At 34.0% G+C, this 14299-nt stretch overlaps 1 protein-coding gene across 1 annotated transcript; it reads right to left on the bottom strand.

The window, feature by feature from the left end:
* Positions 1-6698: 6698 nt before the first annotated feature.
* Positions 6699-12969, bottom strand: LOC143579962 (uncharacterized). The gene is made up of 9 exons (XM_077063128.1): positions 12935-12969; positions 10222-11745; positions 9371-9475; positions 9127-9279; positions 8893-9056; positions 8583-8730; positions 8317-8439; positions 7181-7268; positions 6699-7083 (listed from the first exon to the last, which is right to left on the bottom strand). The coding sequence occupies exons 2-9, from the start codon at positions 11539-11541 to the stop codon at positions 6917-6919; spliced, it is 2268 nt and encodes a 755-aa protein (XP_076919243.1). The 5' UTR covers positions 11542-11745; positions 12935-12969; the 3' UTR covers positions 6699-6916.
* Positions 12970-14299: the final 1330 nt, after the last annotated feature.

Raw genomic sequence — 14299 nt, 5'->3', positions numbered from 1 at the left:
AAGAAGGGAATAACGATTAACGGAGAGTGTAACAGGATTCAGGTGAGTTTCTAGCCCCACTTCCTTGTTATGTTTTCGGGGCTGTGTGCATACTCGATGTGATAGTTAATACACTTATCTTAAGTGGTAAGTGTATGCCCTGTATGATTTATGTATGATGATTGCTTGAAGGTGTGTGAACGATCTTCGGATATTGCATGAACCGTCAGGTGGTAGTTAAGATATGATTGATAAGTATGATGAAAGATATGATGTATGTATGAATATATGTTGTATGCATAATGTATGTACGTTATGATGATGGTACGTGAACGCTCTTCGGAGATTACACGTATTGTCAAGGAAAGTATGTATGAACAGGTACGGTACAGTTACACGAAACAAAGGGACCAGACCCTAATAATATCTGTGATGTTAGGGACCAGACCCTAATAATATCTGTGATGTTAGGGACCAGACCCTAATAATATCTGTGATGTTAGGGACCAGACCCTTATAATATCTGTGATGTTAGGGACCAGACCCTTATAATATCTGTGAGGTTATAGGGCGAAAGGCTCTTTAAAACGTATGATTATGTATGTAAAGGAAGTATGAAGGTAAGAATGAAAGTATATACACTTACGTGTGTATGTAAGAAAGTTAAGAGGTTAAGTATGAAATGTAAGAAGGTATTGTATGATTATGTGATTAACTAGAACTCACTCAGCGTAGCTGACTTTTAGTATGCACGCAGGTGAGTAGGATGAGGCAGCTCGCTTGAGGAGACACGTGGCACTGAATAAGGGGCTGGCGTCGGAAGACTCAAGACGTTTAAGTTTAATGTTTTGTTTATTTTGAAAGACAAGATGTTGTTTTAAGACAAGAGGTGTTTTGTTAGGAAATGTTTTATGAAAGCTTTTATATTCCGCGAATGTTTTAATTAACTCTGATATTTAGAACTGCGTTTATGAGTAAATCCAACACGAAAGTAGGGCTACCGGTAACGGGGCCTTACAATATCACGAGAGAGCTTTATCCTTTCACTGCATCAATCTTTCATCCACCTTCGTCAACATTAAAGCCAACCAGCGGCACAATCGTATCTCGATCACCAGGGTGATCTTATCTTAAATTTTCTACGTTCAAGTTTTTCAATTCCTTGTAATAAACTTTTAAAGTTACCTTTATTTCATTCCTATTAGATATCAAAAATAGATGTTTGCCTTTTCACGAATCGAATTCTATTACTTTTGCTCCCTTTGCAAGTGTACATTATTAATATCCCCGATCACTAGTAAAGCCCGTTACAAATATTATACGGCATTTTGATTTATAAATTTGGCTATTTTATATGTATTTATTCCTTAAAATTCAAATCTAAAACATTTACCAACTTTACCAAATTTCACTAATTTATCTAATAAATTCAATACCAAAATTAAATCATATCAGTGTGAAATTGGTTGTGAATTTGTCAATAAAGAATTTTTAAAAGTTTCCTCACACCCACGACTTAGCCTTTCAGTTCTCATGCCCCAAACTTCACAAAACGGTTGTGTCGAACAGATGATTCGTCGCTTAAGCAACATTTCCGAACCCTCCTTAACCATGCCCACTTACCACCCACCTTTTCGGTTGAGGCCCTTCACACGGCAGCTTTCCTTTGCTGCATGTTACCCACTAAACACCTTAAATTCTCTACCTCACACTTTGCTAAATACCTTCGCCACTCAACTTCACATTCGGGTGTTCGGGCGTGCGTGCTACCCATATACAACTGCAACCAACCCTCGTAAATTTCACCCTCGCTTCGTAAAACGTGTCTGGATACCCCCCATAAATATCAACCTTTTAAGCGCTAAAGATCCTTATCTAGAAAATATGAGTCTACCAACACGGCACTATCCATGAAAATGCATATTTTGTCCACCCACATAAACACCTTGATATCTTATATTCTCAATCAAAAAGAACTTGTACGTACTGAAAATGAAATTTCAATATTGTAGACGCATTGAACCAATTATTCTATGAAACCCATTGACAGGAACGGCAATTATCTAATATTCCAATTGATTTATAAGCTTTTACAAAATCCTGTTAATTTGATCAATAAACCATTATGCTTGCGTGCAACATTTTTTTTTAACAGCAAATTAATTTCTTGCTTCCCAAAAATTAAACTCAGGACCTTAGTGTAAGATGGTAAAATGATTTATTGATTATTAAAATCTAAGGTGGGCATGTGTGCTCACACTAATAATACTTAACAATAATATAGCCCAATACTTGGTGTTTAAGAGGTTTTGCCATAGCACCGTACCACCAACCCTAGGTCGCTTGCAACTTATATTATGTTACAAATTTTGTATGTATAACAAAGGCTGAGTGACACTGGTCAACAAGCAATCATTAAACTGCAGGTACAAGTTTCTTGATTTCTTTTTTCACTCAAATTTATGAGATGTTATTTCAAAGTACGAAATTCTTTTACATGAAAATAGAAGGCAAACGGGCAAAAAGCTATGTTATTAGCTTCTTTTGGATTACAAAACCAAGTATTTTATAAACCAATTGATTGATCATAAAATCATAATATAGCTACGTATAACCCGTTGGAGTCGGCTAAGAAGGTTCACAACCTCAAGCTTTTTCGTATAATTTTTTTCGACACGTTTTTATTTTCCTTGATTTGATATAAATTTATCATATATAGTACACATTATTAATAATATAACACCTTGATTTTCAACATTGTAAAAGGACAAGTATGAGACTAGTCTAGAACCTTATAATACCGCAATGGTTAATAGTTTATTATTGGTGCTTACTTATATTGACTTATTTGTATTATGTATTTTTGCTTTTTGTTTGTTAATCATAGGGAATGAAGATTGACTTTTAATTCAATTACTTTAATGTCAAAAAGTCGTACCCCTTGTCAAAGGGTTAAGTACATTTAACTACCGTAAGCATGTAAATCAAATCCAGGCAGCAACTCCATTTGTTTGTTGTGTTGATTCTCTTTGTCCTTAATTATAGTTACACTTGTTTCTTTTGTTTCCTTTTATTATAAAAATATATTTCATATGTGTCAAAAGACGAGTGGTTGTTCTTCTAATAATTGTGCATACCTTAATTTTGGTTCTTAATCTCTACTTGATGTGTAACGTTTAAGAAGTTAGTTTCTTCGATCCCATACGTATTTGATCGTGACTAATTTGGGGACTGACACAAACATTCTTGTATCATTCTTGTAAGGGCAAACACCATATCATCGGTACACACCACTAGATCATGGATCATTTATCATAGACAATATATACAAAGAGGCAAACTTGATAGAAAATGTGTCTCTGTTTGATAAATTCTATCATAATAGATCATTTACAAAATAAATTATAACAAATATGAATACATATTTTAATAAACGAAAAAAGACTTTAAACTAATATCAGCACCACTACTCTGCCGTTAAGAATGAACAAACCAAAATATTAGAATTTGGTTCAGGTCAAGTGTTTGACACATTTTCTTTGAAATAGTTTTCACCCGTTCAAGGAACAATTTCCCACAAACGTCTATAAAAGAAGTCGTGCTACAAAAGAAGACCAACTAACCAAAAGTTACACATCATAGAGTATATCATAGGTGGTGAAAATTTGGTGTGTTTCTCACAACTTCAAGCTTTCTTATGTGTATTCTCCTATGTTTTCCGAGTCCTCCAGTGCTCGAGTTACTATAATTAAGCGCATTGCCTTTGTCAACAAGAAATTGTCGAGTCATTTAACTTGTTATATCTAGCAACGGGATTTTATATATGTGTGCAAGTTTTTTTTTTTAATTTAAGAAGCAAATCCAACGAAAGATATTGACACTCAGGGCATAATCCAAATAAATGTTAATTCTTCAACACCATCTAGCACGAATACCCCACTACACGATGAGACAACTGGTGTTGCATCTAATCCAACATATGCAAGCCCACTATTATTATTGTGTATAATAAAATTTATGTTACTAGATAAAAATTAGGGCATAGAGTAGCGGTGCCCGTCTGATTCCCGTTTTAAATACCAGTGATCGACGGCAAAAAATAAATAAATAAATAAATAAAACTTAAATAAGGTTCAAAATTTTAAAAAGAATAAGATGATATTAAAAAATAAACCTCTAATTTAATATGCTCATTAATACATGTATATGATTCATTATTATTTAATAATATGGATTGAATGGAATGAACTGAATAAATCAAGTGACTAAAAGATCATTTTATACCTCTTTAAAATGTTAGAATTAGTTAAAGTAAATGCATTAAGTGTTGTACGTATAGTATATATGAATAAAGATTATAAATCAGTTAAAATCAAAAAAATTCTTACTTTATAATAGAGTACGTATAGAGATATATATAAACACAGTCACACACTAGATATCTTTAATAACAATAAGTGGTTTAATGAGCAATTGAAAGCTGAAAAAAGGCAGTCATTATCTATAGGCTCGTTGTACAACTAGTCAGAAATTCACAACTTTGTTAGTTGCTAGCACTACTAGGAGCCTACTCAACATTTGGAAAACTAAAGTCCAATCAGAGCTTCTGAAATCTATTCAACCATAATCATAGAACTACAAGAGAATTAAACTTATTGTCTTACAATAATCTAAATTAAAGTTAACAATCGTGTCGTGAATCAACTGTAATTGATTATCAGCGAATAAAAAAATCATATCTTTTTTCAATCTAGTCAATAGGCCGGTTCATTTATGGTGTGTCGGTAGATCATGTTAAGCGTTTCGACTCTCTCACAGGTGTTCCTTCACTTCGTCGTGTCTTGTATGCGAAATGGTACCTTTCCTTACTCATGTTGGCATGAAAATTGTCGTGATCATGCTACTTCGAATGTGTTATAGTGTGATAATTAGGGTACTACAACAAATTTGAATTAGCGTAATAGTTATTGCGCTACGTTAGTTCAATATTTTATAGTGTAATTATCATATTTACCAAAATACCACTGTATGTTTTTTTTTCTTTTCTCTTCGCTTCATATGTTTCGCACACTAAAATAGATTTGTATTTGATCCTTAACTTAAAACCAATGTGTTGTGGCATAAACTCAACTTTTGGATGTAAAACCAATGTGGGATAATGTTTAGTATGTATTGTCACTAAAATTTTAGGTAAATGATAATGTCTATGGCTTGATGGGCAAGGAAAAATATTGACTTTCCGTATCCGGGTTGACATAGAACGCAAATATTATATTTGTATAAATTCCAAATAATAATTAATAAGTAACAATTATTAGTTATAGTTGATAACTAATAATACTTTCTTTAGAAAAATAACTACTTTTATTTAGAAAGCAATATCCTTGAAGGAGACAACTAATTATTGAACAACTCCGTTGGTTTAAATTAAAATGTCGTTATATGTTATACTTTAAGAAATATTAATTTTTAACCCTAATTAGTTATTTATACAACTAATCAGTTGTTTAATTGTTTAAATAAAGAAAGGTCAACACATTGCTAACAAATCCATCATCTAAGAAATTGACTTTGCTCTTATCTTAACATCGAAAAATATTTTAGTCTTTTTAGTTGTCTTGAACCCTTGATCGTAAGAATGTCAGTAGAAGAATGTAGCAGGGTTGCGTAAATGATTCGATTCAAGTCGAGCTAGTTGTTGGGTTTGAGCTTGGACTCGAGCTGCGACTTAAACAAGTTGGTTTGGCTCGGCTTATTTATCTTAACAAGTTAAAGGATGGAACTCAAGTTTGACTTGTAAGATGCTTGAGTCAACTCGTTAAAACGAACCTTAAAATGTTGTTTACCAAAAAGTTAAAACCGTGTAAAACGGAAATAAAGAAATTACTATGATTAAATAAATACTATGGGAATAAAAAAGCTACTTCAATTTAAAAGATAATAATAAAAATAAAAAATGAACCATCTAAAGAAAGCTCAACAAAAGAGAGAAAAATTCAACTATTAAATATTGCATAAAAGCCCCTCCAACCATTTTAATGGCCCATATGTCCCCCACACCTTTTTATTTAATAAGTATATAATTTGATAATGTGAAAATAAATTGAAGTGAAAACAAGTTATAATCGTGTTAAACCGAGAAAATCAGTATCGTTTTAGAGATGATGTCAAATTCCTAGCTTAACATGCCAACGACAAAGATGACTATCTAACAAGGCAACAAGCTTAGTCACACGTAACTTATCTTTCTCACAAAAACTAAACTTGTAACCTTCAATACATGGGACTTTTGTAATACCGCTGGAGAATACAATATATAACTTGATAATAAATCATGGTATAACTACATGTATATTTTATTAAATTCGAACATCAACATGCATAGATAATAAATCATGATACTCTCTAAAGTAGAAAAAAACAATCCTAGTAAGGACATTACAATAAAGCATAAACCACACCAAAATTGACTTTGTTTGATATTCAATTGCAGACCCACTGCATTGACCAGCTTTTAAATATGTTAGGTATATTAACTTTATGTGATATGAAATACGATAGATCGAGAGAAACTTATAACATATAAGGAAATACTAATTAAAAGACAAAAATTACAAATAAGTAGTTGGAATTTACATTAAAAGAGTGATGAGAATTTGACTTCCTCGGCATTAAGAACATCAAAAACATTAAAAGTTTTAAATAAAATATAACTTCAACAAAGATGCTAAATAAACATATTATTGCCTACTAAAACAAAGGGCAATAATAATTTGGATATGCAGAGTTATATACATGTGCATTCCTTTAACTTAGGGCTGTAACCTGCAGCAGCCACTCTCAACTCTTAAAACCATGTTGAGTGGCATCACAGAATACTCGCGGGAGCAAAGAGATTGTTTCACGTACAATCATTTCAGCCTGTGGGGCAAAAACGTCATTTCACATTAATGGCTGCGGCCATGTTTCTTAGTTTCTGAGAAATTTCAGAAAAGGACGGTCTTTCGAAGGGGTCAGCAGACCAACAACTTTCCATCAAGGCCTTCCATTCAGGATCGCACCATGTTGGGATTGTTGGACGTAACGAGTTGTTCACAATGCCTCCTGCATCAAATTCAGAATTATTTATAAATTTCGTAATAATCTAATTTTGTAAATAAAAATATTTGGCCCTTATGAAAGGGCAAAGCGAAGGGCGTACCAATAATGGAAGCACAATGCATATCTCCATATGGTTCATCGCCAGTGAGCAATTCCCACATGACAATCCCGAATGAATAAACATCAATCTGAATTAAGCAACAAAAAAGTAAATAAATAAATGGTCTGGTGAAAAAAATGTTTGATCAACCTGATTCTGGTATAAGGACGGTCTAAAATACATTTACTTGTGATAAGAAAATTTACAATAATAACTAGTAGCCCTCTTAAGTTGGTCAAAACACGTGTATGCATTTTTGTAAGCAATTTTTTATGTTGAATGACATAACACTTCATTATATTTAAACCAATTTAAGGGATAACAAGTTATTAATTTTAAAAAGTTTTCACAAGTACATGCGTTTTAGACAAGTTTACGGACTTCAATATACCAAACTTGGTTGAGAGCATAGTCACATAAATCGCGGTACACTCCGGTACGGGTACGCGGTTCACTCGGCTAGACGAGTTCGGTACGGAGGGGGGTAGGTTCATTTCGGTACGAACTGGTACGGTGTACCAAGTAGTCCGGTTCGATATATGTCTTATATATTCTTATGCCATTGTAATACACTAATACAACCAAAATCTGGAAATACTTCAAACTTCAAAACAAAATCTCCATTACTAATATAGTGAAGGTACTACCATACAAGAACAAAGTTACAAAGTACAAAATAAGTTCAAAATCAAAAGTTCAAAACATAATAAGACATTCAAAACAGAATCTGCAAAAACAAATAAAAAACCGCGCCCGGTAGGAGCGATTTTCATAAATTGAATCGTGATTACATGTTCAATTGAAGCGACGACCATCAGAAATTGAATCGCGAATTAGGGTTTATTTGGATCGAACGTAACTGAAATTGGGAACGCGGTTTCTCCGGCGACCGGAACGATGACGAACTCTGATTGGGTACATCACGTACCAATACGAAATTCGTGGGTGTTTTAGCGATTTATGTGACTATGGTTGAGAGACTTATTCGTGTACTTTTTAAAAGCTCATTGACTTTAATATACCAAAATACGTTGAGGGACTTTTCATGCAAAATATAAAAGCATCGTCTCTTATGACATTTACCAAAGAACTAACAGGATGATGGGGTTATTTTAGTCATTCATTTAAAGATGTACCTTTTCAGATACCATATGATTTTTGCCGCTAAGCAGCTCGGGTGCCATCCATGGTAATGTTCCTCTAACGCCACCAGAGACTAAAGTGTGTTGTTTCACCTTCGACAGGCCAAGATCTCCTATCTACAAGGATGCAGATTACACACACGAACAAACATATATTTATTAAAGCATTTTAAACTTTTTAATATGTTTTTATAGAACCCAAGAAAATATATGAAGTTATCAAATAACAAGTTTGAAATGAATACAATTAACTGACATACCTTGCAAATGGGTCGATGTGGATCTCTCATGTTGACAAGTAGGTTTTCACATTTTAGATCAAAGTGAACTATATTCTTTCCATGCAAATATTCCATTCCAAAAGACGCGTCCATAGCTATGATAAGCCTCTTCCGCCGATCAATAGTTCTGTCACCAAATCAATCTATTAATAACAATGTTTGATTGGACACAATTCCATTAAAAAAATGTTAAGTCAAATACCTAAAATGCCCCTCAAACAATGAGAAAACAAAAGACATTACTGTTTGATCACATTCAGGTATAACTAATATATAAGTAATCAAGTACCTGTCTTTTTTCTGTAAAAACTGTTTGAGAGATCCATTAACCATGAACTCAGTTACTGTTGCCAAAGAGCCATTGGGTCCGTCACGAACAATACCATAAAACGAGACCACATTTGGGTGATGCAATGAGCTTAAAATTAAAGCCTCCTTCCAGAAATCTGCAATCTGTACATATAATATATTTAAACAACTTAAATGCAGTTCTTTGTAACTAATATATTTAACGTGATCATACCAAACGTTCTCTCTCGGATGGTTTGCCAGCAAAGCAACTGGCTTTAATTCTTTTGATGGCTACATCTGAACCCTTCCATTTGCCATGATAAACAGCTCCGTATGTACCAGATCCTAACTCCTTTACTTCCTCCAGATCATCATTTTTAATAGTCTAATGAAGATTGTGAATACGAATTATGATTTATGAGAAGTCATATTTTTTGCAAATTTATTATAAGTGAGGACTGAGGGTAATGAAGAACCTGTAAACCCCTAGCAAAAGCTTCTTCCTCGGCCTTTGTTGGTTCAATCTTTGTTTTGATTTGGGTGTCACTGTCAGAATCTAACTCCAAATCTGCAGGCGCATCCTATATAACAAGAAAAAGATTCAACATAATGATTGAATAAAAGTTAACAAAATTGCTCATATATAATATGATTCAAAACTTAGGCAAGTTGGGTTGACCCATTTGAGATTTAAATAACCCATCGACGTATTGAAATGTAAACGGGTTGAAATTACCACCTCAAATAGAGGTGTTTGGTCCGGTTCTGCTGGTTTTGACAGAAATTCTGACCGAACCGGTAAGTAAAAAAAGCACTTAACTGAACCAGGTGGGTTGGCCAGACCAGCTAAACCGGAGAAAACGATCCGGTTTTGGTGGTTTGCTACTATGAAAGTTCCGTAAAATGGTAGGTTTAAAAAAACATCGAACATTTTACCTTTTGAGTATTAAGGGTTTATGAAAAAATAATAATAATAATAATAATAATAATAATACAACGAATTCGGTTAATTTAATTATATATACATATTAAAATCAGAAATAATTATAACTGATTGATTCGTATAAGAAAACAATACTTTATTTTCATTAAAACTATGAAGATTAAGAAAACTATTATCTTTTATTTTTTCAATACTTCAGTCGGTTCGGTTTTAACAATCGTTTCCAACAGAAAAGCAAACCGTGAATCCCATTTTTCCAAACCATAAACTAAACCGGTTCAATCCTAACCCAGCCAAACCAGCCGATTGAGTTCCAGAACGGCGGTTCGGGCAGTTTAAACGGTTTTTGAACACCCCTGACTCTAAGAAGTACCCTTTACTCACCACTATGTCTAATTCCTGCACCATTTCTTCTTTGGCTTCAACTTTATTCAAAACAGCAGAAGCAGCCTTCACATCATCAGCACCTTCTAGGTCTGCTTTCTTTACGGATTCATCCAAAACTTCTTCATTTTTTAAAACATGATCATTTTCTTCATCACATTTGTCAGCGCCAATTATTTGCTTCACAGGTGAATTCAACTTTATACTGCTGGAATTATTTCCTACTTCTATATTTGAAGTGTTCACAAGATCTATAGGAATTAAGCAGTTTGGCAAGCCAGGAGTAAACTGGACCGGTACGGAAGCCAACTGAATCGGGTCAGGAGTAAACTGAACTGGGTCAGGAGTAAGTCTGACAGGTGCAGGAATGAATTGGACCGATTCATTTAATAAGTGATGCTGACTCACATTATCCACCCCAACTGGAACCCTAGGACTAGCATACCCTATATTATATGCACCATTTTCTTGCATTTGACCAGCTTGACCATGTCTCCACAAACCATTTGCAGGCACGGGCCCAGGCCCATAACCATTATGAAAACCGATAGTCATCCCTTGATCATGAAACACCTCATTACCATACACATGATGAGCATAATGTGATGTCACATGATTACCATCTGGATACATATTCATATTATTATATAAACACGTAGGAGCACATTCAACACACATATGACCAACCTGATAAGCCCCATGAAGTATATTACCAGGAAAACCAACAACGGTTTCTTGAAACGGTAAGTGTTGATCATACCGAGGCGAATTCGGGAAATCACTTCCATGAGTTCTTGGAGAGTAATATCCAGGACTCCATTGAGACTCATAATTCGTTTGATTATAAACACTTCCATCAAGATTCAACTGATTGTAATACTGATCAATCGAATGAACATCATCAATCAGATCATCATTATGACTGTTCAAAGCATCAACATATCTCCTCTCATTATCCACTTCATCCCTGTCAAAATGTATAGAATCATCTTGTTCTGTACCCGAAAACAGAAACAATCGAAGGCGAGTAAGCGCGTCTCCCGACCCCAACTTTTCATACTCCTCCATCATGTTAACAACATCATCATCATTCACAACAGACACAAGTGCATCAAGGTCTTCATCAGGCTGCTGGTATTTCAAAACAGTTGCTCCATCATACAACTTCTTCATCTTCTCCATGAGTTCTTCATAACTAATATCGCGTGGAACACTCACGATTCGAGTCTCCCCACCTACGTATCGAAGCTTACCATCTTGTGGACGAGGTAATATGCTGCCGTTAAAACTGCATAAGAACTTTAACCTAGGACTGTCCATTTCACCTTTTAATTGTCCCGATACCCTAATTTCAGACTTCCAGATCAACAAATTTCATCTCCGAATCGTGCGATTAAGTTGAAATGAAACAAATCAAACTAAGGTAACCTAAGATTCCCAAATAAAAACCTGATTTCAGACTTGCAGATCACCAAATTTCATCTTAGAATCGTGCCTTTTAAGTTGAAATCAAACAAAGCTAACCTGAAATTTCCAATTAAACCGTAATTTCAGACCTCCAGATTACCAAATTTCATCTCCGAATCGGGCGATTAACTTGAAACGAAATAATTCAAACAAGACTAATCGAAAATTCCAATAAAACCCTAATTTCAGGCTTCCATATAACCGAATTTCATCTCCGGATCATGCGATTAAATTGAAATGAAACAAATCAAACGAAACTAACCTAAAATTCCGAATAAATCCCTAATTTCAGAGTTCCAGGTAGGGCTGGCAAATCATGTTTAACAGGTTAGAGACAACGCGATTAACACAAGTGTCAGACATGAAAACGACTCGACTTTGGTGGTTTGAGCGTGGCAGTTATATGTTTGATGTATGTATCCCCTAACCTCTTAATTTTAAAAAAATTATAAATTTACATAGTGTACTTTTTTGCTAAACATGTTTTATAGTGTCTAAACATGTACCCAATTTGCCAGCCCTACTTCCAGGTCACCAAATTTCATCTCCGAATCATGCGATCAAATTGAACCGAAACGAATTATAAAACTAACCTAAAATTCCTAATAAAAAACCCTGATATCAGACTTCCCGATCACCAAAGTTCATCCCTGAACGTGCGGTTATTTCGAAATGAAAAAATCAAACAAAACTAACGACCAATTCACAATAAAACCCTAATTTCAGGCTTCCATATAACCGAATTTCATCTCCGAATCGTGTGATTAAATTGAAATGAAACAAATCAAACGAAACTAACCTAAAATTCCGAATAAAACCCTAATTTCAGAGTTCCAGGTAAGGCTGGCACATGTGTTTTAACAGGTTAGAGACGACGCGATTAACACAAGTGTCAAACATGAAAACGACTCAGCTTTTATGTATCCCCTAACCTCGTAATTTTAACTTAATTTTTAAAAAATTATAAAATTATGTCTACTTATTTTTTTTGCTAAACAAGTGTTAACGTGTCTAAACAGGTACTCAATTTGCCAAATTTCATCTCCGAATCGTGCGATTAAGTTGAAATAAAACGAATCAAACAAAACTAACCTAAAATTACTAACAAAAACCCTATATTCGCACTTCCAGGTCACTATATTTCATCTACAAATCCTGCAATTAACTTGAAATGATACAAATCAAACAAAAGTAACCTAAAATTGTGAATAAAACCCTAGAATTGGAAGGATTTGGAAGCACTTACGCTGATGAATTGGTGAAGATAATAATAATAATAATAATAATAATAATAATAATAATAATAATAATAATAATATTGAGTGAAGAAGAAGAAAAACGCCATGTATGGATTTGATATATTACACTGTTCCAGTTACGGCCACACGGACGACGTCATCATATAGCTCTCTATAAAAAGACAACTAGGGATTCTCAACTAACATTTTATTTTTTAAATATTATTATTACACCGGTTATTGACGCTGTCCCACGGGTGTGTACCCGAATAAGGAACCCGAACCAAAGCGGCCCGAGATCCAAATAACCCGATCCGAATTCACCCGAACCGATTAAACTTCTAATCCGAACTCGAGATAAAATATTCGGGTCGGTATTTGGGTTGAAATACCTTTATTCGGGTTGACCCGAATAACCCGAAGTATGATACATCGATGTATGTATCCTGGTTTTTATAGGGCAGTTTAGCAATGAAGTAACATAGGGACCATATGTATTCTTGTTCGACTGTTTTCAATACTCCAATTAATATTTGGATCTGTCACATTAGATCCCAATGTATTAATTACCGTAAAGCATGTTGAGAATGTATCTTCAATTCAAAAACTTAAATAGTATAGTATTTAAAGCAATATGTATTGGGCATGTTTCTTCAATTTACACAAGCATTGATCCACATGCTACAACACTCCATCTCGTCTAATGCATGCTTGTATGATAATTTTCAGGTTTGGCTAAATATTATAATTCATAGTTGAATATGGTTGTATAACGGCTTAAAATATGGTTTTTTTATATTGTTAAAGGTGGATAATTTTTTTTAATTTGTTAAACCCGAAACCTGACCAGTTTAACCTGAAACCCAAACAAACCGAACTTATTTGGGTCGGTTCTTGGGTCAATTTGTTTTGAGCTCAAACCCGAACAACCCGACCCAAACAAACCGAAACCCGAATAAATAACCCGAAGAACACCCCTAGCTGTTCCAACCGCTCATCGCTCGTTTGAAAAATAAACAAGTCAAGCACGAGCAAAGGTGCCCTTGGTTCGTTCGGTTCTGTTCAATTGGCTTGAATTAATTATATACGTACACACATAAATATATCACTTTTTAAACCCATTTAAATGTTTCCTAATTTCGAAAATTTCGTAGTTTTATATGTTCGTTTCAATATTTCAAGTTACTATAAGTATGTTTAAATGTTTATTATATCTAGCTTTAAATTTCTTTCTTATGAGAATTTACGATCTATTACACGTTTTTCTAAAAAATACTAATTTGTTTACAAATACGCTATTTACAACTTCGAACTTGTTTCTTATTGGAAATTTTAAAGTAAAAATAGAAATAAGTAATGCTTGGAAATAGCTC

This window comes from Bidens hawaiensis, unplaced genomic scaffold (assembly GCF_021521415.1).
Source record: "Bidens hawaiensis isolate Kalapana, Puna unplaced genomic scaffold, B.hawaiensis_p1.1 tig00030180_1, whole genome shotgun sequence".
Taxonomy (NCBI): domain Eukaryota; kingdom Viridiplantae; phylum Streptophyta; class Magnoliopsida; order Asterales; family Asteraceae; genus Bidens; species Bidens hawaiensis.
This window is presented reverse-complemented; position numbering and strand designations above follow the sequence as displayed.